Source organism: Entelurus aequoreus, linkage group LG13, assembly GCF_033978785.1.
Source record: "Entelurus aequoreus isolate RoL-2023_Sb linkage group LG13, RoL_Eaeq_v1.1, whole genome shotgun sequence".
NCBI lineage: Eukaryota > Metazoa > Chordata > Actinopteri > Syngnathiformes > Syngnathidae > Entelurus > Entelurus aequoreus.
This window is the reverse complement of record NC_084743.1, coordinates 65,746,006-65,770,912: the sequence shown is the minus strand read 5'-3', so window position 1 is coordinate 65,770,912 and position 24,907 is coordinate 65,746,006. Positions and strand designations below refer to the sequence as shown.

The 24,907-nt window shown below is 37.7% G+C and overlaps 1 protein-coding gene across 1 annotated transcript in view; it reads right to left on the bottom strand.

Annotated features, from left to right (window-relative positions):
• The window catches only part of mmp28 (matrix metallopeptidase 28), a 42,389-nt gene extending 18,188 nt beyond the window's left edge, over positions 1–24,201 (bottom strand). The window contains exons 1-3 of the mRNA XM_062068191.1: positions 23,893–24,201; positions 16,453–16,529; positions 7,958–8,157 (exon numbers count right to left, since the gene is read on the bottom strand). Of these exons, the coding sequence (XP_061924175.1) occupies positions 7,958–8,157; positions 16,453–16,529; positions 23,893–24,006 (391 nt within the window). The 5' untranslated portion in view covers positions 24,007–24,201. The remainder of the gene's footprint in view (positions 1–7,957; positions 8,158–16,452; positions 16,530–23,892) is intronic.
• Between the last annotated feature and the right edge of the window lie 706 nt (positions 24,202–24,907).

Below are 24,907 nucleotides of genomic sequence, written 5' to 3'. Positions count from 1 at the left end.
TGCTAAGTGCTAAACAAACTACAACCATAATAAAACAATCACTCACTGTACAATCTCTGCTCTCACTGGGATGTCGACTGATGGGATGTTTATATGTTCCCGTTTAGATAAACAATTAATGAAAATCCCCATAAATGGTAAAAAAAAAAAAAAATGTGTTATCAGATTTAAAACTAAAGAAAAGTGGATTTTGTTGGAAGAGTTAGATTCGGTGCGATGGACTACAACATGGGTGTCAAACTCTTTTTTTAGCTCAGGGGCCGCATGGAGGAAAATCTGTGCACACGGGGGCCGGACTATTAAAATCATGGCATTAAAACAAAAATATTCTCATTGTTTTCTGTCTTACTTTGGCCAAAAGTAGAACAAACACATTGTGAAAATATTACAATAAACATATAGCAAAAAATACCGGCGGCGGTAAAGTTTAGATCCATGAAGGAAAGAAGAAAGAGAATGAATGTTTATAACTGAATACATTTATTTACGTATGCATAAAAATGTGTTTTCTCTCGTATTATTTTTTTAATGAATTAAGTAACGTTTATGACAACCTTTTTCCAAAACACAATATAGAATGTGTTGATTAATGCATACATTAATCATTTGTTTTCAAAACGGTTACAAAAAAGTGGGACTGCAAAAATTTACCGTGTGCAGTAATTTGTAAGTCATTCTAGTTAATGCAATATTAAAAAAGCACAAATAGAGAACTCTGTAGGATCCCCTTTTTTTGTAATATAGTTGTTAAAGTCATACTGGTTTGATATCTTGTTTTGTGCAGTGCCTTATTTATATTGTATTTTTAATTTATTTTATGCAACTTGTTGACACGTTTTATTTTGTGTTTATGTATGTAAAAAATATTGTATTTCATATATTCATTTTTTATTTTTTGTATTCATTTATTTATTCTTTTTTTTTTTTATCTTGTTAACTGTTCTGATTGTTAATTTGCTTTCTTTAAGTAAAAAAAAAAGGTCAAAGACAAAGCCATTCGCGGTTTCTTGTGAGTATATACACTTCACTGCCGATGTGGGGGGGCGCCACCTAAAATCTTGCCTAGGGCGCCAGATTGGTTAGGGCCGGGCCTGATGACGCCTCATCAACCCATCACTACCTAGCGCCAACACTGATGGAGTATTGGTGCGTGCAAAACAGTAGCAGGCGGCTGTGGCCTGCGAGCCGGTTCTAATACTTAACAAATATCATCCCGGGGGCCATAGATCATTCATTCGGCCCGCGGGCCTTGACTTTGACACGTAGGGACTACAACATGGCTGCATGCTGAAGGCATCAGTCAATCTTCTACAAATACTGTAAAACAGATGGATCGACATGGATCGTACGTACAATTGCGCAATGACAAGTAATAGGTGTTGAGGTCATGGCTCTTGTGAAAACTTCAGCCTCCCACACCAATCAGTCCAGTAGCACTTATCTAAGACGTGGGTAGTGGAATGTCAGCTCTGTAAATATCGGTGGGAACATCCACCACAAGTCAAGGTTTGTTTTTCCAACTTGTCAGGAAGCTGTGCTGTTCATCGCTGCAGCTGAAAGTGGGGGGAAAGCAGAAGAACGTGTCTTGTTTGCATTTGGCTACAGCTCGCAGCTGCTGGGATTTACATCCCAGGCAGGCTGAGTGAAGGTTGTTCAAATGTATCTTCAGGGAACGTGAAACTCTTTGCAGGCACTCATAGTTTGCATTTTCTATTAGGATTGCATATTTTGTAGATAACGATATATATCCTTTAGCACAGGGTGTCCAGACTACGAGCCGCGGGGGGTCCAATTGCGGCACACCAGCCTTTTTAACTTGGCCCGCGAGACAGCACGAGTCCAAAAGGCAATTTGGTCACGCATGGTGTTTTCATTCATCCATCCATCCATTTTCTACCGCTTGTCCCTTTTGGGGTCGCGGGGGGTGCTGGAGTCTATCTCAGCTGCATTCGGGCGGAGGGCGGGGTACACCCTGGACAAGTCGCCACCTCATCACAGGGCCAACACATATGGACAGACAACATTCACATTCTAGGGCCATTTTAGTGTTGCCAATCAACCTATCTCCAGGTGCATGTCTTTGGAGGTGGAAGGAAGCCGGAGTACCCGGAGGGAACCCACGCAGTCACGGGGAGAACATGCAAACTCCACACAGAAAGATCTTGAGCCCGGGATTTGAACTCAGGACTACTCGGGACCTTCGTATTGTGAGGCACATCCACTAACCCCTGTGCCACCGTGCAATTGCTCTGTTTATTGCTATTCTGAATGTTGCTGGGTCGGGTTTCGTTTTGGAATTGGAATTGCATTATTATGGTATTGTTGTGTATTGTTTTGTTGGATTGATTAATACATTTTAAAAAATTAAAATAATAAAATAATTTGTAATATTAAATATATTTCCCATTTTATTATTCTGCATATTTTTTTATATTTATATTACTTGTATATTTTTATACTATGTATATATCAATATATTATATATGCAGTATATTATATACTCAAACCACCAATGATCAGCCCAGGAAAGCTTTACTGATTTCTTGTACTGCATAGTTATGCATAGTTTAGTTATGCTAAAAACATGCTAATCGCGAAGGAAAAGCTAAAATACTGCTTCCGGTTCAATTTGTCATCGCACACGCATTTTTTTACCATTTCAATCATATGCCAATCATAACATGAGTCATATGCCATTCAAGCTGTCTAAATGGCAAACAAGAGTGTGACTACATTGTGAATCATTATTCTGTCTTACATATAAAAAGCATATACCTGCTGGAGCTTGTTGGGTACTGCAACCTTGTGTAGTACCCAGGAGGCTGGACTTTTTACAGCTTGGAAACATACTGTATGTGTACATATTACCACATCACTACTCATAATGCTAATGAACCCATCACATGTCCACAGTCCTATGTTTGATACTAAAACAAAGACACAGTTCCATTAGAACAGGGGTGTCCAAACTTTTTCCACTGAGGGCCGCACACTAAAAAATCAAAGCAAGCAGGGGCCATTTTGATATTTTTTATTTAAAAAACCAATACAATATATGTATAAAAAATATACATTTAGGCCTCCACTCAAGCCTGATCCCGGGTACCCCAAAGGGTTTTGGTCAAAAAAATATAAAAAATTTGTCATTATTCAGTATTATTATTTTCATTATTATTCAAGTTTTAAATCTCTAGATAAACATTAGGTCTATCTGTCAATATAACGTTTTTAAAGATTTAAGTTGTATGCTCTTTTTGTCAAAGAAAACCCAGTTTATGGAAAAAACACAAAATATGCAATATTTTCACCCAATAAAATTTTTAAGTGGAATATTTGACATTATATAATAATTTGAGCTTTAAAAAGGTCAATAACTCATAACACCATTGATTTTAATTCATTATTATTTTTTGAACAATGACACTTAAAAACAAATCACACTAACATTATTGGGGATCCAAAAGGTTCCTACTCATTAAAGTGTTAAAAAATAAATTATATTTTTACTGTTTACTTTTAACACAATAATCTCAACTTCAGATCTATCCGCCAATTATACATTTTATTGTTGTTTATGTTTTTTGTTTGTTCGTTTGAGGCCCTTCTCTAAAAAAAACAGCTCAGTTTTTTATATGGCAAACACAAAATATGCAACATTTTCCCCAAAAAATATCTCAAAGTGGAATATTTAATGTGACGTAATTGGAGCCTTGAATAGGTCAATAATTCATAATGACATTGATTTTGATTCATTATTATTTTTTAAAGAAATAAACAGCCTGCATGGCAGCGTTGTGTTATTAGAGTAAACATTGCAACATGTTCTTGTTACATTTCACCTGTTTGCTCTTTTATACCATTTTTTATGTTTTTAATTTTTTACAATCGTATTTTTAAAATGTGCCGTGGGGCCGTTAAAAAATGACCTGCCGGCCGCAAATGACACCCCTGCATTAGAACAAGCTGTGTTCCAGTGCAGTCATTGTGTAGTACCCAGTGGCATACAGTGAGCGGTGTTTACCAGACGGAACAAGTCAGGTACTGACATGAAGAAGCACACGTCAGCCATCGCTGCATTCTCTTCGCGTGACACATAGGAATGCAGAGGCTTCACACATCAGCATAAAGAGAGAAATTGCTCTTTCTCAAGGTGATGACGCCCAAGAGCACTCCCAGAAGGCGTGGGGGGGCAGATCAGGGGGCATAAATTACACTGTTTTCACAAGAGACCAGACCCTCCAGGATTTCACCATGTTGCAATCGCGCCATTTCACGCAAATCCATCCAATGATGAAAAATGATCGATTCTCTGATGCATCACGATTATGCACGGACAAGTCACGAATTGATGGACAAATGTCCAAATATCGATTATTTACGTATGTTAAAAACCTCTAAAGGCTTAGTTGGTCACATGCGTGGACAGCACCTTTTAGCTCTTATTTCCAAAATTGTGTACACTACTGAATTGGGGTCTTATGGCCGCTTATGTGGACACTTATATTGCCATCTGGTGGTGTCAGAAGAGTATAACATACAATGGAATTTGGGAAAAAAAAGTGTAAAAATAAGAATTAGCATGTCACTAAACATGAAGTACACATTTGTGTACTTATGGACTAAGTACATCATATCCAAAGATGATTCTTAGTTTTTATTCTAATTAGGGTCCAATAAGCCCAAATAGCAAAGAGAAATAAAAAAAGCATGTAAACAGCTTGGGCCTTAAGAGGTTTTAAAGTACCGTATTCTGCAGACTATAGAGTGCACCCACGAAATTGTAGTATAAAAAAAGAGTAGTTTCCATATATTGGTCGCACCCAACTACAAGTCACAGATATATACATTGTAAAATGAGTTATTTACACAGAAGCATTTAACTGTTTCTAAACGGTGCCTGTCACAAGGCAGTAAAACGGCTCATCAAACCAAACAAAAGTCATCGTCATGGACCCACTAGCTGCGGAAGCCAGCTCTCCAATCAGCGAAACAGACTCAATAACTCCACGGTGACAATTTGGTGAATTTACGGAACTGAAACAATACAAAAAGAAGGCCGTTGTAAGTTAATAATACTAACACAGACACTCGTAAATGTCTTCGCATATTAGCTAATGCTAACGACGCCAGCTTCATTACAATACGATAGCACGTACAAATATGCATGAAAACACTCCTACAGACATCACACATGGGACGTTTACCATATTTTTCGGACTATAAGTCGCAGTTTTTCTTCATAGTTTGGCCGGGGGTGCGACTTATACTCAGGAGCGACTTGTTTGTGAAATTTTTAACACATTACCGTAAAATATCAAAAATTATTATTGATCTCATTCACGTAAGAGACTAGACGTATAAGATTTCATGGGATTTAGCGATTAGGAATTGACAGATTGTTTGGTAAACGTATAGCATGTTCTACATGTTATAGTTATTTAAATGACTCTTACCATCATATGTTAAGTTAACATACCAGGCACGTTCTCAGTTGGTTATTTATGCCTCATATAACGTACACTTATTCAGCCTGTTGTTCACTATTCTTTATTTATTTTAAATTGTCTTTCAAATGTCTATTCTTGGTGTTGGGTTTTATCAAATACATTTCCCCAAAAAATGCGACTTATACTCCAGTGCGACTTATATATGTTTTTTTCCTTCTTTATTATGCATTTTCGGACGGAGCGACTTATACTCCGAAAAATACGGTAGTACGTAGAAATAGTTTTAGTTACATTTTAAAACTTACAGACGTTGCTTGGAGCGATGAATGAAGAATCCATACCAGTAGAAACGCTATGGACGATTAGAAGACGGAACAGGACTTCTGACTAAAAGCACTAAAAGGAGGGACACTGCAGCAACTGCAGTGACCGAACTTGCCCAAAAGATGCCGCCATAGCACAAACAATAACACACCTATTCTGTGTATTTGCTTTGTTTTTTTAACTTTTTGCATTATGGCCGTCAGCGAAGAAAAATCCATAAAATAGCTGCACCGTTTCATAGGCCGCAAGATTCAAAGTGTCGGAAAAAAGTAGCGAATTATAGTTTGGAATTTACCCTAAATAAAACCAGTGAAAACGTCCCCAGCCAGCTGGACCAAACGCACAACTGTCCATCGAGTGAGTCACTTTAATACTGATCATGATACACGCAGCACGTCATGTGTGTTAGTACAACTACAGTACATACACTATCTGCCTAGCTGTGTACAAACATAACATGAAATGTGGGCTAATACTTTACAGATACTGTAATATCATTGTTCATGTTTTTCAGTCAGTACAGATTGTTGTCTGTGGAAGTTTCCCTCTGGTGTGGGTTCTCCTGGCCAACAGATCTTCAGGAGACCGGTAGACCGTTTGAATCAAGTCTTTTTATTCTCATGCAGCGATTGCTTTTCAGCAATATATGTTTTTTTCCTTCTCAGTCTCGCGTCTCTCGCCCTAACTCCAACTCCCTTGTCTCGCTCCGGCTGCTGCTAATAAAGGCGACAGGTGATTAGATAACAAGGTCCACCTGGGCCATCTACGCTGTCTTCGAGGCCGTTCCTTGCACACCCCGTTCCGCGGCAGGCCCGCAGGCCACGCCCCCCTCCACATTGTCATATCGCACTGTGTTGTGTGTTACAAACTCAAACGCGTTACGTGATGTTGTAGAAGCTAGCTTATCTCTTAGCTTTTTCCGGCGATGTGTTACAACGCTAGAAAAAGAGTTCCTCAGAAGTCGCTCTTACAATAACAATGGCGCTACAGCTTAGTTGTTATACAGATTACGCAACATAAATGAAGTATTGTTGGCAGTTTTTGAATGCATGTTTTAAATGATTTAGAGGTAGAATTGATTGCTACCATTTTCTGCATTGCAAGCTACCAAAAACGATCCACTTTTTACATGTTAGAATGCAGAAAAAAACAAAACCTTTTGTCTTCTTAGGTCTCATAATGATAGTATATATTTGTACCATGAATTGATTAACGTGGACCCCGACTTAAACAAGTTGAAAAACTTATTCGGGTGTTACCATTTAGTGGTCAATTGTACGGAATATGTACTGTACTGTGCAATCTACTAATACAAGTTTCAATCAATCAACGTAAACGATAGGCAAAATTCTGAAAAAAAACGCTGTTCCCATTTAAAGTTAAGGATTTTTGTAATTTCTGATCGTTTATGAGGGCACCAAAGTGCATACAGATGACAGCAGCTTGTTGTTGTATTTTGTTAATAAAGAGAATGTTGATTTATCCTCCCCTTGTTGTGTTTGTTTGATATACAGTATTGTACAACACTTTATATTGTGTTCAAAGTTTACAAACCTTCACTAAAATATGGACTTTTGTCGAGGATATAACCAAACATTTATGTTTATATTGTTTCTTATGGAGATATTTGCTTCGCTATACAAACTTTCCTATTCACGGACCCTGATCAAGAACCAAATATGTCCAGAAATCGAGGTTGCCCTGTAATGAAAAAATGGGCACTTATATAAGAAAAGAGAATGCAATCATCTATAATGTTCTTTAAAGTGCTCTAAACTCTCCTTGGAGTGCTTTGTGCTCAATTATTTCAGAGTCTGCAAGACATTTGGCCGCTTTTAAACTGCACTCGGCCACTTTTTACTGCTGTGTTTGAAGAAGACAATTAGGATATGATCACAAAGTCCATAATTCCCACGGAGCATTTAAGAGAACAATCAAGCAGAGGTTGAAAACTTGAAACAGATTTTATGTTGCTGTTTTTGTGGATGTGTCGTCGTTAATTGTGGGTTTTTGTCAACCTGTTCATGTTACGTATTCATAATTAGCTGTGCAAAGACACTGCAGACCTCAAAGAGTCATGCAAGAGACTATGGACCTTAAATGCGATGCAGGATATACACACACACACACACACAACCACACACGCCTAAATAGGACACACACTTGGAAGTAAATAAACACGCTACCTTTTACTGCAAAACGTTTCCTGCGGCGCCACAGGGGCCCCGGGGTAGAACTCCTCGCAGTACGCTTGATGTTTACCCTCTTGGCCCAGATCTGCTGGCTGCCCTGGTCGGAAACACCACAGCGAGGCTCTGCCATCTGCCTCAGGGTGGCGCTGTCCAGTTCACCTGTCATGGGCAGGCGAGACAACCACTGGAAGTCCCTAAGAAAAAGGTAAATATTTCATAATTCGACACATGTCCGTGGAACATGTGACGCCAAACGCGCCCCGAAGTTGTACAATTTGGAATACAAGGATTTGCTAATTATTTTCAACCTATATTCAATTGAATAGACTGCAAAGATGAGATACTTAATGTTCGAACTGGAAAGCTTTGTTATTTTTTGCAAATATTAGCTCATTTGAAATTTGATGCCTGCAACGTGTTTCAAAAAAGCTGACACAAGTGGCAAAAAAGACTGAGAAAGTTGAGGAATGCTCATCAAACACTTATTTGGAACATCCCACAGGTGAACAGGCTAATTGGGAACAGGTGGGTGCCATGATTGGGTATAAAAGCAGCTTCCATGAAATGCTCAGTCATTCACAAACAAGGATGGGGCGAGGGTCACCACTTTGTGAACAAATGCGTGAGCAAATTGTCGAACAGTTTAAGAACAACATTTCTCAACCAGCTATTGCAAGGAATTTAGGGATTTCACCATCTACAGTCCGTAATATCATCAAAAGGTTCAGAGAATCTGGAGAAATCACTGCAAGGCCGAAAACCAACATTGATCCCTCAGGCGGTACTGCATCAAAAAGCGACATCAATGTGTAAAGGATATCACCACATGGACCCAGGAACACTTCAAAAAACCACTGTCAGTAACTACAGTTCATCGTAAGGACAATAAAATGCAGGACAAACAGAACACTTTTTTACCCGAGAGCAATAGTGTCGTAGAACACAAGGTATAAAAAACAATGACTGTGCATGTGAGCTGTGTTCTTGGTATTTTAATGTATTATTATCTATTTATCTGAGTACCATGTTCTTATGTTTTTTATGTGTCATGAATTTGCACTAAATTGGTTTGCTTGCAATGTCGTTGTACAATGTACAATGACAATAAAGATATATTCTATTCTATTATATTCTAAGTGTAAGTTAAAACTCTACTATGCAAAACGAAAGCCATTTATCAACAACACCCAGAAACGCCACCGGCTTCGCTGGGCCCGAGCTCACTTAAGATAGACAGATGCAAAGTGGAATGCCGCTGTGCCAACTTTTTTGCAATGTCTTGCTGCCATTAAATTCTAAGTTAATGATTATTTCAAAAAAAATAAAAATATGTTTCTCAGTTCGAACATTAAATATCTTGTCTTTGGAGTCTATTCAATTGAATATAAGTTGAAAAGGATTTGCAAATCATTGTATTCTGTTTTTATTTACGATTTACACAACGTGCCAACTTCACTAGTTTTGGATATTGGGTGCAACAAGTGTAAAGGTGACTATATGGGTGTTATGTTATGTTTAGAGGGCTCTAATTATGTTTAAAAAAACATGTTTAGAAAGTTGTAGACAGTTTTTAATGCTCTAACTATGAACATTTTGGATTTACAGTATATTAATAATCCGTCTTCGCGAAAATGTGTTTATCGTGGTCATGGAAGGAAGAGACAAAGGCCTTATAGGACTTGAAAATGTGACGTACTGTGGTAAACGAAATGCATTGTGGGTCTTACTGACCTCTGAATAGCTTATTTACGCAGCTGAATGCAAGACTCTGTGCTTAAAGTTTAGTGTTTTTCCTTTAACAAGTTCAAAACATGGGGCGAACGCGCGGCAGCATTAACTGCCACAATCGTCACGGTCGCTTCAGGGAAAACAAGATTTGGTGAGATGTTTATGATTTTCCGGCATGAAAGCAAAGCCAAGGAACTGGCGAATAGCCTGGATAGCAGCCGAGAGACAATCAAACATGACTTTTAACGCCATCACCTGGTACATGTTGCCGTGGTCACAACTTTTTTTTAGACTGGTAAGTTTGAATCAAAACAGGTTTTATTCTGTTTCACACATTGCATTTATTAGGCTGCCTATGGTATTTTGGAACAAAATAATTATGTCTGTTTACTTTTAGTCATGGGTAAGCACAAACATTTCCAAGTATGTAAAATAAATAATGAGCTTGTTTTTTCCCCCCAGGAAAAACCTGCTAATCAAATGAGGCTGGGCAACCTCACTCCATCTCGAAACACACACGAGATGAAAGCAGTAGATTACGCGCAATTTGAACAGAGCACAATGAGCCTTAATAGACTTTGCATTCTAAAATCCTTCACTGGTATAAGAACTGACTTAGTTTCTTAAATCTCTTTACCATGGCACGTGCTCATATGGATCAATTACACCAATTGTACTTATTTTTTGAGGCACGAGCCTTTGGAATAGTGCCCCCCCTTTTTTTTGTAAGGTCCAATTTAATCCAGTTTGTGGCTCATTCTCCCATTCCCGCGGGTACAGTACAGTCATGTAAACAAAAGCTTAGTCCAACAAAAATGGCTACCGCGGCACCACAATGCATTGCGAAATCAAATGCCCCTTTGAGCCCGATTATGGGTTTTTACGTTGAATACGACAAAGTGCACTCCGTGCTAAGCGCAGTGCACTAAGAGAGAAAGCTCCCTTGTGCAATCAATAACTCCATCCATCCATCCATTTTCTACCGCTTATCCCACAGATGTAAAACTCAAGGCCCGGGGGCCAAATCTGGCCCGCCAGATTTTTTTATGTGGCCCGCGAAAGCCTGGAAATAATATGCGTTAATAAAATGCCTAATCTTTTCTTACTAAACTTATTCTTTCCCTTTTTGACATTAAAAATCATGTACTGCAGGCAATTGCATATCTTTTAAAATTCAATAGTAGCAAAACTCAAGATATTATACTATGTATTCCAAAAATATTTTTTGTTAATATTAAAGATAAATGTTCTACTAAAATATCTGCTTTGACTTATGATTTCAAAACAAATTATCAATCAAATTGTAGTCTGTAAATTTGAAAACAGATGTTACGGTGAAATGCGTTTTTTACCGTAAAATCAACTTTGGTACTGTTTATTTCCATATACAGTAAGACGCTAAAACATTACCAAACAACAAAACAACAAGATTTTACCGTAAAATCAACTTTGGTACTGTTTATTTCCATATACAGTAAGACGCTAAAACATTACCAAACAACAAAACAACAAGATTTTACGATAAAAAAAACAACCTGGCATCTCTGTTGCTGAAATTTTACCGCTAAAAACAGTGGTGTAGTTTCTCCATTCCATTCCATTTATTCAATTGTTTTATATGCTGTAAAAAAAAAAAACACTGCTTTTACTGTAAAATTCTGGTGACTGAAATGTAAATATTTTTTTTGCAGCTTATGTAAATAAATATATTGTTAATGTCCATCCATCCATCTATTTTCTACCGCTTATTCCCTTCGGGGTTGCGGGGGGTGCTGGAGCCTATCTCAGCTACAATCGGGCGGAAGGCGGGGTACACCCTGGACAAGTCGCCACCTCATCGCAGGTAGACAGACAACATTCACACTCACACACTAGGGCCAATTTAGTGTTGCCAATCAACTTATGCCCAGGTGCATGTTTTTGGAGGTGGGAGGAAGCCGGAGTACCCGGAGGAAACCCACGCAGTCACAGGGAGGACATGCAAACTCCACACAGAAAGATCCAGAGCGCAGGATCGAACCCAGGACCTTCGTATTGTGAGGCAGACGCACTAACCCCTGTGCTACCGTGCTGCCCTCAATCAATAACTCATCTCAGCTGTATCCCCTGCATCTAATCAGGATATCTGAAAATTCAACTTAAAAAATTGCAACTTGAACTAGCTCCCGCTACTGCTTGTCCATGCCGAAATGGCGTTGCGCACCTGAACGTACCCTTCAGTCAAGTGTCAACTGCATAGTTTCCATACCCGACACTCGGTCTAAGTCTGTTGAGGGCATTTTCAATATGTTTCCATGACAGTTCTGTCAGTGTGCAGGCCGGAGGGCAAGCTTTCTGGAATTCCTCAGTGGTTCAGGGAGGGTTCAGGAGACGTTTTCTTGAGGGCTCATCCCACACATCACCTTTTCACTCACTCAAGGTTAGGGATCGACCAATTATCGGCCGGTCCGATTATCGGCGGCGTTATTAGGCATTTTGACGTGTATCAATATCGGCCGATTTTTTACTACAAAGTAAAGTACCAATGATTGCCACACACACTAGGTGTGGTAAAATTTGTCCTCTACATTTGACCCATCCCCTTGTTCACCCCCTGGGAGGTGAGAGGAGCAGTGAGCAGCAGCAGTGGCCGCGCCCGGGAATAATTTTTGGTGATTTAACCCCCAATTCCAACCCTTGATGCTGAGTGCCAAGCAGGGAGGTAATGGGTCCCATTTTTATAGTCTTTGGTATGACTCGGCCGGGGTTTGAACTCGCAACCTACCGATCTCAGGGCGGACAGTCTAACTACTAGGCCACTGAGTAGGTACAACAGAAATACATCAGCAGATACAATATATACACATATGATACCAGTATTTAGTATTAAAACACGGAATGATAAGTAGAGAGTACCATATTTTTTCCTGAATATAGACTCTTACTGGTATATAAGCCACACCCACTAAATTTTAGAAGAAGCACATTTTTTCATATATTATCCGCACCAGACTATAAACCGCAGATATATTTGTTGTGAAATTAGTTATTCACACAGAAATATTTTCTATATGTTTATTTACATACAATATTGTTTCCAAACGGTGCCGGACCCACTAGCAGCTAAACAGACTCAAAGAGTCTACGGTGACGTTTTGGTGAATTTACAAAACTGAAACACGACGAAAAGAATGTCATTGTAAAGGTATTAATACTAACACAGACACTTGTAAACATGTTAGCATATTCGTGAATGCTAACAACGCTAGCTTGATTACATCACGATAGCACATACAAATATGCATGAAAAACACTCCTACAGACATCACACATGGGACGATTTAGTATGTAGGAATTGTTTTAGATATATTGCAAAACTTACAAACAGTAGTCGGAGTGATGAACGAAGAATCTTTTCGAAACAGAAATGCTACAGACGGTTTTAAGGAATTAAAACTGGAAGTACGTTTTCAACCTGCAACACCTGCAGTGGGTGAACTCGTTCACAAGATGGCGCCTTAGCACAAACAATAACACACCAGTTTAGTGTCTGCTTGGGTTCAATGAAAACTTTACAACACAAGACATTATAGTGAAGAAAAATCCACAAATTAGCTGCACCGTTTTATAAGCTGCAGGGTCCAAAACGTAGGAAAAAAGCAGCAGTTTATCGTCCAGAATTTACGGTAAAGTGAATACTACTAACCAGTGCTTCTTTTTGCGAAAGCTGCGCTGCCGTGCTCAGACAGTCAGCCCCCCGACCCACACAGGCCCCATGTCTCCTTTGCTTACGAGAACTTGTCAGAACTTCATTTTTTTTGGCCGAGTATTCCCGTTTTTGTCCTTCTTTCCTGGAGTCTTCCCCCTGTTTTGTGCATTTTCGCTACTCCAGCGATGGTACGCCGAGCCTCCGTCCGCAACACTCGCAGCGTGGGAGCAGCGCAAGTTTTAGGTTTTGTGATTCAATCAACGCGACAAAATATGGATGGACATGAATATGACAGAAGAGATGTGTCAAAAATCCACACTTTGTGTAAATTGACACAATCAATCATACCATTTAGAAATCATTGATGTAAACTGTGCTACAAATTGACAACAGGAAGTGAACATAGGTGTTAGTGATTGCTATGAAGTGGAAGAGGGGTAGGGTTGAATAAGCTTTGCTTCTTCTTACTCCTTTGCGGACATGTTGTAAAGAGAAATAAAAACATCTGAAATATGTGATGTAAACTGTATGCATGTTTGAAATAAACTTCAACCTAGTACCAACTAACCGATATTTCAGGCTTCCTCATGAGGAAACCTTACAATGTATTAAATCTAGAGATGACCGATAATATTGGCCTGCCGATATTATCGGCCTATAAATGCTTTAAAATGTAATATCGTAAATTATCGGTATCGGTTTCAACCTCCTGATTTTCCCGGGAGACTCCCGAATTTCAGTGCCCCTCCCGAAAATCCCCCAGGGCAACCATTCCCCCGAATTTCTTCCGATTTCCACCTGGACAACATTATTGGGGGCGTGCCTTAAAGGCACTGCCTTTAGCGTCCTCTTCAACCTGTCGTCACGTCCGCTTTTCCTCCATACAAACAGCGTGCCGGCCAAGTCACATAATATATGCGGCTTTTACACACACATGAGTGAATGCAAGGCATACCTGATCAACAGCCATACAGGTCACACTGAGGGTAACGTATAAACAACTTTAACACTGTTACAAATACACCACACTGTGAACCCACACCAAACAAGAATGACAAACACATTTCGGGAGAACGTCCGCACCGTAACACAACATAAACACAACAGAACAAATACCCAGAACCCCTTGGAGCACTAATTCTTCCGGGACGCTACAATATACACCTCCCGCTACCACCAAACACCCCCCCCCCCAATCTCCCAAATTCGGAGGTCTCAAGGTTGGCAAGTATGCTCTAGTATACTCTGGACTGAAGCTGTGTGCTTTCATTGTTTTTGTAGCTGTTGTTTTGAGGCATGTTTAAAAAAAATAAAAAAAATAATGCACTTTGTGAAAGTCAAAGTATAGTATTTCCCATAGTTGTAATGGGTATTAGGATTATCTCAGGGAGAGCATGTCCCAAATTCCAAGCTGCTGTTTTGAGGCCTGTTAAAAAAAATTATGCACTTTGTGACTTCAATAATAAATATGGCAGTGCCATGTTGGCATTTTTTTTCCATAAATGGAGTTGAAGTTGTTCTCTTATTTTGGAAAACCTTGTTTTTGATTGATTGATTGAAATTTGTATTAGTAGATTGCACAGTACAGTACATATTCCGTACAATTGACCACTAAATGGTAACACTCAAATAAGTTTTTCAACTTGTTTAAGTCGGGGTCCACGTTAATCAATTCATGGTAAAGTTACATTGTTTAATGCATCCAGCGGGGCATCACAACAAAATTAGGCATAATGATGTGTTAATTCCACGACTGTATACGTCAGGATCGGTTGATATCGGAATCGGTAATTAAGAGTTGGACAATATCGGAATATTGGATATCGGCAAAAAAAGCCATTATCGGACATCTCTAATTAAATCCAATAATTGCTATAAAATTGATTAGATTGCAAGTTATTGTGATGTGCAGAAATCACATATTTTGACCAATTTTCAGTAGATTTCCCATATTTTGAAATGAAAGCGCTGATGCTCTTGTTAGACACATAATAAAAAGGTGTTTTAGAAGGTTGATGTTTTTTGCTGCTAAATTAACCACAAAATTAGCTCTGCATGAAACATAATCTCGCTACTGGTCCGACGTGTCCTGAAAAGTAATGTTAAAAAAACCCAAGTTAAAGCCTTGTGCAGATATTTACTGGCATTAAATATTCATGTTTAGATAACTTCTACGGCGTCTTTGACTACCAAATTTTCCGGACTATAAGCCACTACTTTTTTTCCTACGCTTTGAACCCTGAGGCTTGTAAAACTGCGGCTAATTTGTAGATTTTTCTTCGCTAATGGCCATAATGTTTTGTATTCAACAAATAGTTTCCATAAAACACCAGGAGACACTGAAAAGGTGTTATTGTTTGTGCTCGGGTGCCATCTTTTAAACGAGATCGGTCACTGAAAATGTACTTATCTGTTTCGTTTACTAAACGCCCATTGCGTTTCTGCTCCAATGCAATGGAGTGCTTCAAGCAACGTTTGTAAGTTTTACAATATAACTAAAACAATTCATACTTACAAAACTATCCCATGTGTGATGTCTGTAGGAGTGTTTTCATGCATATTTGTACGTGCTATCGTAATGTAATCAAGCTAGCGTTGTTAGCATTCACGAATATGCTAACACGTTTACAATTGTCTGTGTTAGTATTACTAAGTTACATTTACATTCTTTTCGTCTTGCTTCAGTTTTGTAAATTCACCAAAACGTCACCGTGGAGATATTGAGTCTGTTAAGCTGATTGGAGAGCTGGCTTCCGCAACCAGTGGGTCCATGACGATGACTTCGGTTTTGCTTGATTACCCATTTTACTACTGTTTTACAAACGCCATTTGGAAGCAATAAACGTATGTAAATAAACATTTACAATATCTTTCGTACCAATACATATCTTCGGCTTATAGTCCAGTATGGCTAATATATGTAAATATATTTACTTCTTCTATGGGTTCGGATCAAATACCGGTGCACTCTCTAGCATGGAAAATACAGTACTAATAACTGGTATCAACTCTGATCTCTATTTAAGGTACCATCAAAAGACTTCCATGATTAGCACTTAGATGACTTACTTACCGGATGGCTGACTGCATCTCAGCTGCATTGTGGATGTGGTTGTTATCATGAAGGTAGCCATATTTTTCCAGAAACACCTGAAACATCACAGTTGTCAGTCATTATGATCACACAACAACACTTCCTCATTCTCCGCCAATCACCTTTCAGGCACGGACGTGTGTTTGTAAACATGGGAAAAACTGACATCAAATCCAAACCACACAAACATAAAACATTATTCACATTAGCTGGCCGTTACAGTATGAATAGCTCTATATAGCCTATTATTTGTGCTTTATCGACAAGTGATGTACCGAAAACTTGACCACCGGAAAAATACTTTGATTACCGAAAACCGCGGTACCCAAAACCGAAGGTAGAAAAATTGCACATCATTGTCTGGAGCGTTGTCAGCATGTCTGTGATGTGGATGTAATTTTTATGTATATTGCAGGTATGCCCGCAGACAGCCATCTACAAAATGTGCAAATATTAAGAGGACAGTGGTGACTTTTAAGAAGAGAAAGTCCAATTCGAGCAACAGCGCCAAGCAGGTGTGACATGCAGCTCTCCTCTGTCGTTAGGGACATCGAGGAACAGAGGTAGAGTCTCTAAACATGACTACATTTTATAATAACACCAGAAGAAGATGCTAAATTTGTTGCTAGTTTTTTTTGTTGTAAGTCTGTAAACAGTTGAAAATACATTAACAAATTACCTTTCACAAAAAGCAGCAACAATTGAAAATATGGCAAAATTATATATATATGTATATATATATATATATATATATATATATATATATATATATATATATATATATATATATATATATATATATATGTGTTAATACTAATTAAATTGTTCTAAATGTATGTGTACATTTTTTTGTCTTTTTTAAGAAAATCATATCATAGCAAATTATGCAAATGAATTGATGATGTCATGGTGACCACGCCCATAACCACAGGTATGTATGTATGTATGTATGTATATATATATATATATATATATATATATATATATATATATATATATATATATATATATATATATATATATATATATATATGCATACATATACATAGACACACACACACATACATACATACATACATACATACATACATACATACATACATATATATATATAAACATGTCTATATATACACATACATATACACATGTATATATATGTATACATATATACACACATGTATATATTTATACATAAATATATACACACATGTATATACACAGATATACACACATGTATATATACACTTTCAAATTTTCTTGTAATCAGACAATATTTTCGGTATATTTAGATGGAATCTTTACCGGAGAAGAAAATTTGAAAGAGTATATGAATAAGAAGACATAATGAACCATTTTGAGCCTGTATATATACACACACACACACACACGTGTGTATATTAGGGCTGCAACTAACGATTAATTTGATAATCAATTAATCTGTCAATTATTACTTCGATTAATCGATTAATAATCGGATAAAAGAGACAAACTACATTTCTATCCTTTCCAGTATTTTATTGAAAAAAAACAGCATACTGGCACCATACTTATTTTGATTATTGTTTCTCAGCTGTTTGTACATGTTGCAGTTTATAAATAAAGGTTTATTTTTTTAAAAAGCCTCTGCGCATGCGCATAGCATAGATCCAACGAATCGATGACTAAATTAATCTGCAACTATTTTTATAATCGATTTTAATTGATTTAATCGATTAGTTGTTGCAGCCCTAGTGTATATATATACACATATATATACATATATATATACACATATATACATACACACATATATATATACATACACACACACACACACACATATATACATACACACATATATATATACATACACACACACACACACATATATATATATATATATATATATATATATATATATATATATATATATATACACACAGTATATATACACACACACATATATATATATACACATACATATATATATACATACATATGTGTATATATTTACTGTATATATATATATATATACATATATATACACATACATATACATGTACATATATATATATACATATATATACACATACATATATATATGTATATATTTACTGTATATATATATATATATATATATATATATATATATATACACACATATATATGTATACACATATATATATACACACATACATACATACATACATACATACATACATACATACATACATATACATATATATATATATATATATATATATATATATATATATATATATATACACATACACTACCGTTCAAAATTTTGGGGTCACCCGAACAATTTTGTGGAATAGCCTTCATTTCTAAGAACAAGAATAGACTGTCGAGTTTCAGATGAAAGTTCTCTTTTTCTGGACATTTTGACCGTTTAATTGACCCCACAAATGTGATGCTCCAGAAACTCAATCTGCTCAAAGGAAAGTCAGTTTTGTAGCATCTGTAACGAGCTAAACTGTTTTCAGATGTGTGAACATGATTGCACAAGGGTTTTCTAATCATCAATTAGCCTTCTGAGCCAATGAGCAAAACACATTGTACCATTAGAACACTGGAGTGATAGTTGCTGAAAATGGGCCTCTATACACCCATGTAGATATTGCACTAAAAACCAGACATTTGCAGCTAGAATAGTCATTTACCACATTAGCAATGTATAGAGTGTATTTCTTTAAAGTTAAGACTAGTTTAAAGTTATCTTCATTGAAAAGTACAGTGCTTTTCCTTCAAAAATAAGGACATTTCAATGTGACCCCAAACTTTTGAACGGTAGTGTATATATAAATAAAGGTGCATACTCAGGTGCAGACCACCCAAGAGAACCCACTGGGGTCCGTCCTTAGTCCTCACAAGGAAGAAGAAAGAATGGAAGTGTGTAAACATACAGTACATACTGTAGTGACAGATGGGGATGCAATGAGCTTGTGAAGCACAAGGATGATAGTTGGACATTATGACCTGTCAATCACACTGCTTCATGTCAGGACACCCAGCACAGGCTCAGTGATTACAGATGCGGCTAAGAATGGGAGGGAAATTAAAAGAGAAGGAATGTACCACATAAATGTCCCTTTGTCTCTTTACACGCACGCAATGGTGCCAGAGGGTATTGTTTAACGTAGGAGGGATTTGTTGTTACACATACTTTTACAGCATAAGGAAATACTGGACCTGTCATGTGAAGTATTAACATCGTTTTTTTTTACATTAGTGTCCACCTCACATTGTCAAAATGTAACAACATGACCGCAAATTGTGAGTTGCTTCTTTTGGACTGTTTTTTTTAGACTTTTATTCAATATAAATAGAAATTTTAGACATTTAAAAAATACTTTTGTTCTGTTTAACCACAACATAACAGAAGCTCGTGTGCGCACAAAAATCGACTTGCATCCCTCTAAAATCGATTCACAATTTTCAAAACTCAGTTTAAAAAATAAAAATTAGATTATATATATATATATATATATATATATATATATATATATATATATATATATATATATATATATATATATATATATATATATATATATATATATATATATATATATATATATATATATATATATATATATATATATTATTGTATGATTACATAATTTTTTATAAGAAACCCCAGCAGACAATGGTGTGGAGCACGACGGTGTATGTGTGTGTTAGAGTGGTGTTTTTGTTTGGGTTTGTCGTGTGCAATGTGCGCAACGTGCGCAACGTGCGTCGCTCTTTTTTGTTGCTTTGCTTTTGTAGCTGTATGCAGAAATAGCACCTCTGAAGTGGCAGTTTGTCGCATCAGCTATGTGCTCCTTTAATGTCTTTTATGTACTTATGATATTTTCCTCTTTGTTTCTTGCATTTGAGAGCACAGACTCGCTAATTCCCTGTGCGTTAATAACATACAATCTGATTCTAGAAAGACACTTTAGGCCAAGGGCGTCAAACTCATCTTCATTGTGGGCCACATCGCAGATACCAAAGCCCTTGGAGGGCCACTTCATGATAATATTACACAGTTTCCTTTTTTTAATTTTTTTTTTATTATCGTTGTTTACTAACAAACTAATGGAAAACCTGCTTTAGAATCAAAAGTCAAAAGTGACAACTTAATTTCAGCTAGTGTAGAATTTTCATAAGAAAAACACAAAGGCAAGAAATGCAGTACGAACGGGTTGAGAAGGCCCTATTTGGTTTACCTGACACATGAAAGGTGACGAATTGCGGGAGTGCACTATCCACTTTAGCCGCCATCCCTACTTTGACCATGGAGAGTGGAGCTTTCTCTCATTTTCAGCAGACTGCATTGCAAAATGATTAACCCCCCGGCTCTTCCTCTCATGCGAGATCCACGCAGGAATGGGGCCGTATAAACCCCTCTCCTACTGTAGCTTGTTGCATCAAATAATATTGAGTAAAGCTCTGCATTTGCATGCTTTCATGTTTTTTTTGGTCAAAATTTAGATACATTAATCAATAAAGATGAAATAAAGTTGATGCACATTCTTTCCAGGCAATCGCGAGCCGCAAAGAATAATAGAGCAGGCCAGATGTGGCCCCCGGCCCTTGAGTTTGACACTTTGACCCGCTTTGAAAAAGTTGCATTAGAATTATTGTACCAAATCATTGCGAGAATCGGTTAGAACAGTTCGGATTCTCAAACTCTGGTACGTGGGCTCCATCTAGTGGTATGCCAAACAATCCATCCATCCATTTTCTACCGCTTGTCCCTTTCGGGGTCGCGGGGGGTGCTGGAGCCTATCTCAGCTGCATTCTGGCGGTAGGCGGGGTACACCCTGGAAAAGTCGCCATTAAAGTGATTTGGGTCTTCATTTTAAATATTCAAACACAGTGTTACTGTTCAAACTACGTGCTAAAGTACCACTGATAGTCACACACACACTAGGTGTGGTGAAATTACTCTCTGCGTTTGACCCATCCCCTTGTTCCACCCCCTGGGAGGTGAGGGGAGCACTGAGCAGCAGCGGCGGCCGCGCTCGGGAGTCATTTTGGTGATGTGTGATGTTAGTGACCAAAATTATTATATATTCTTAATTAAAACCTCTGCCTCGATTTTAATGAATACCTATGTCTACTGTGCAAATGTATTTAAATGTTGGACAGCAAAGTGTTTTCTAATGGGATATTTATTGAAAAAAGTTTGAGAACCACTGAGTTACCATGGAGGATTGTGATGAATTGAGTTGATTCCAAATCGGATCGGATCGAATCATTAGGCGCCCAAAGATTCCCACTGCCCATTAAAATGGTAAACTAGCCAATATTTGTCATATCTACATGTATTTCACATTTTCTTTATGAAAAACACCGTATTATTCTCTATAAAATGTGTTTCGTGTTCAGATTTTTGGGATGTCTGCAACGGATTAATTTGTTTTGCATCATTTTTGATGGGAGAAATGCTTTAATGTTTGTATAATCTGGTCGCGGGTTTGGTTGTACTTTGTTCAAAAACGTTACACAAATTAAAATGTTATCTTCTGCTAGAAGATAAATTAAATATATTAAATATTCTAGTTAATTCACACCTCTGCCTCGTTTTTAATGAATACTTATGCCTACTGTGCAAATGTATTTTAATGTTGGACAGTAAAGTGTTTCCTGATGGGATATTTATTGAAAAAAGTTCGAGAACCACCGAGTTACCATGGAGGATTGTGTTGATTCCAAATCGGATCGAATCGAATCATTAGGTGCTGTCACGCCAAATTTCTTCCCTCTACAAAAACCTTCCCTCCCCCATGTACTTCCGGGGTCATGTTTCCTCTCACGTCATTGACAGCGATCGATAGCACTTCGGCTTTGACTGCCCGTCGCTGGAAGGATACTTCGTCTTTGACAGCTGCTGGAATCTGAAGAAATCGATTATTGTTTTTTTTTTGTACAGGCGCGAAACAGGACAGTCGCGTGCAGGTTAAGGACCCCCGGAAACTTTGTGATTTTATTGGACGCAGCCCCGGAAGTAAATGGGGGAGGGAAGAAATTTGGCGTGACAGTGCCCAAAGATTCCCACTGGTGGTCGTTAAGCAAGTTGCACACAGCCACATTAAATGGTAAATTAGCTAATATAGCTCATATCTACATGTATTTCACATTTTCTGTATGAAAAATACGGTATTCTCAATAAAATGTGTTTCGTGTTCATATTTTTTGGATGTCTGGAACAGATTCATTTGTTCTGCATCATTTTTGATGGGAGAAATGCTTCAATGTTCGTATTATTTGGTCGCGGGTTTGGTTGTATTTTGTTCAAAAACGTTATATAAATTAAGAAAAGGTTTGGTCGCCTCTGCTAGAAGATAAATTAAATATTCTTGTTAATTAAAACCTCTGCCTCGTTTTTAATGAATACTTATGCCTACTGTGCAAATGTATTTTAATGTTGGGCAGCAAAGTTTTAATGAATACTTATGCCTACTGTGCAAATGTTTTTAAATGTTGGACAGTAAAGTGTTTTCTGATGGGATATTTATTGAAAAAAGTTCTAGAACCACCGAGTTACCGTGGAGGATTGTGTTGAATTGAGTTAATTCCAAATCGGATCGAATCGCATCATTAGGTGGCCAAAGATTCCCACAGGTGGTCGTTAAGCAAGTTGCACACAACCACTAAAAGGTAAACTAGCCAATATGTGTCATATCTACATGTATTTCAAATTTTATTTATGAAAAATACCGTGTCATTCTCTATAAAATGTGTTTAGGGCACGTCCAACCGGTAGGAGGCCACAGGGAAGACCCAGGACACGTTGGGAAGACTATGTCTCGCGGCTGGCCTGGGAACGCCTCGGGAAGAGCTGGACGAAGTGGCTGGGGAGAGGGAAGTCTGGGCTTCCCTGCTTAGGCTGCTGCCCCCGCGACCCGACCTCGGATAAGCGGAAGAAGATGGATAGATGATTCCCACTGGTGGTCGTTAAGCAAGTTCCACACAGCCAAGTTAAATGGTAAATTAGCTAATATATGTCATATCTACATGTATTTCACATTTACTTTATGAAAAATACGGTATTATTCTCTAAAAAATGTGTTTCGTGTTCATATTTTTTGGATGTCTGGAACAGATTCATTTGTTTTGCCTCATATTTGAGGGGAGAAATGCTTCAATGTTCGTATTATCTGGTTGCGGGTTTGGTTATATTTTGTACAACAGAAAAAAATGTATATAAAATAAAAGGTTTGGTCGCCTCTGCTATAAGATAAATTACCAAAATTGTTAGTAACGATAAAACGCCATTAACTCACGCTAAATACAAACAGCGGCGAGTTAACATTGCAGTTACAGCATTTTTCACCCAAAAAGTGTAACGAATAAATATAATATTAAAGGTTTACCGTCCAGGTGAGTCCCTTTAAGAATGTTTGTGAGAGTAAAGTAATGAAGTACCTGAGGGGTCAGCAGCAGAGGAGTTCCCCGGGCAGTGCTGGCGCTAATCAGGCAGGTCGCAGCCAGCAGGATCCAGGCGGGCTTCACGCCATGTCCACCCCGGTAGTGGTTCATCGTGAAGCGGGCACCGGTGAGTCAGCACACGGTACATTACTTGTCAACACAAGACTTCTTTAACGTTAATATGCACCGTAACCGTTTCGTGTCTTCCGCTTCCATCTCTAATTGAGGAAACTGACATGATTGACTCGCTTCGGGGTGGGCGGGAAGACAGCACCGCCCACCTTTTCTCCAAATATGCACGCAACGGCCGACAAAACAGGCGCACCTTTCCTCAGGCTACGCAGGTGTGGCAATTAGCTGGCTTACCAAACGTGTGGCTGACAATTGTTTTCAACAAGTTAAAAAAACATTTCTAGAGATGTCCGATAATATCGGCCGATAAATGCTTTTAAATGTAATATCGGAAATTATCGGTTTTTGTTTTATTTAAATTAAATCAACATAAAAAACACGATACACTTACAATAAGTGCACCAACCAAAAAAACTTCCCTCCCCCATTTACACAAAAGGGCTGTTTCTATCTGTTATTAATATTCTGGTTCCTACATTATATATCAATACAGTCTGCAAGGGATACAGTCCGTAAGCACACATGATTGTGCGTGCTGCTGGTCCACTAATAGTACTAACCTTTAACAGTTAATTTTACTCATTTTCATTAATTACTAGTTTCTATGTAATTGTTTTACTTTTTTTTTTATTCAAGAAAATGTTTTCATTTATTTATCTTATTTTATTAATTTTTTTTAAAAAGGACCTTATCTTCACCATACCTGGTTCTCCAAATTAGGCATAATGTGTCAATTCCACAACTGTATATATCGGTATCTGTAATTAAGAGTTGGACAATATCGGGATATCGGCAAAAATGCCATTATCGGACATCCCTAAATATCTCTGATCATTTTTATTTTTAAATGTGGATTTACAAACGCCCTCTCTCAGTGGCG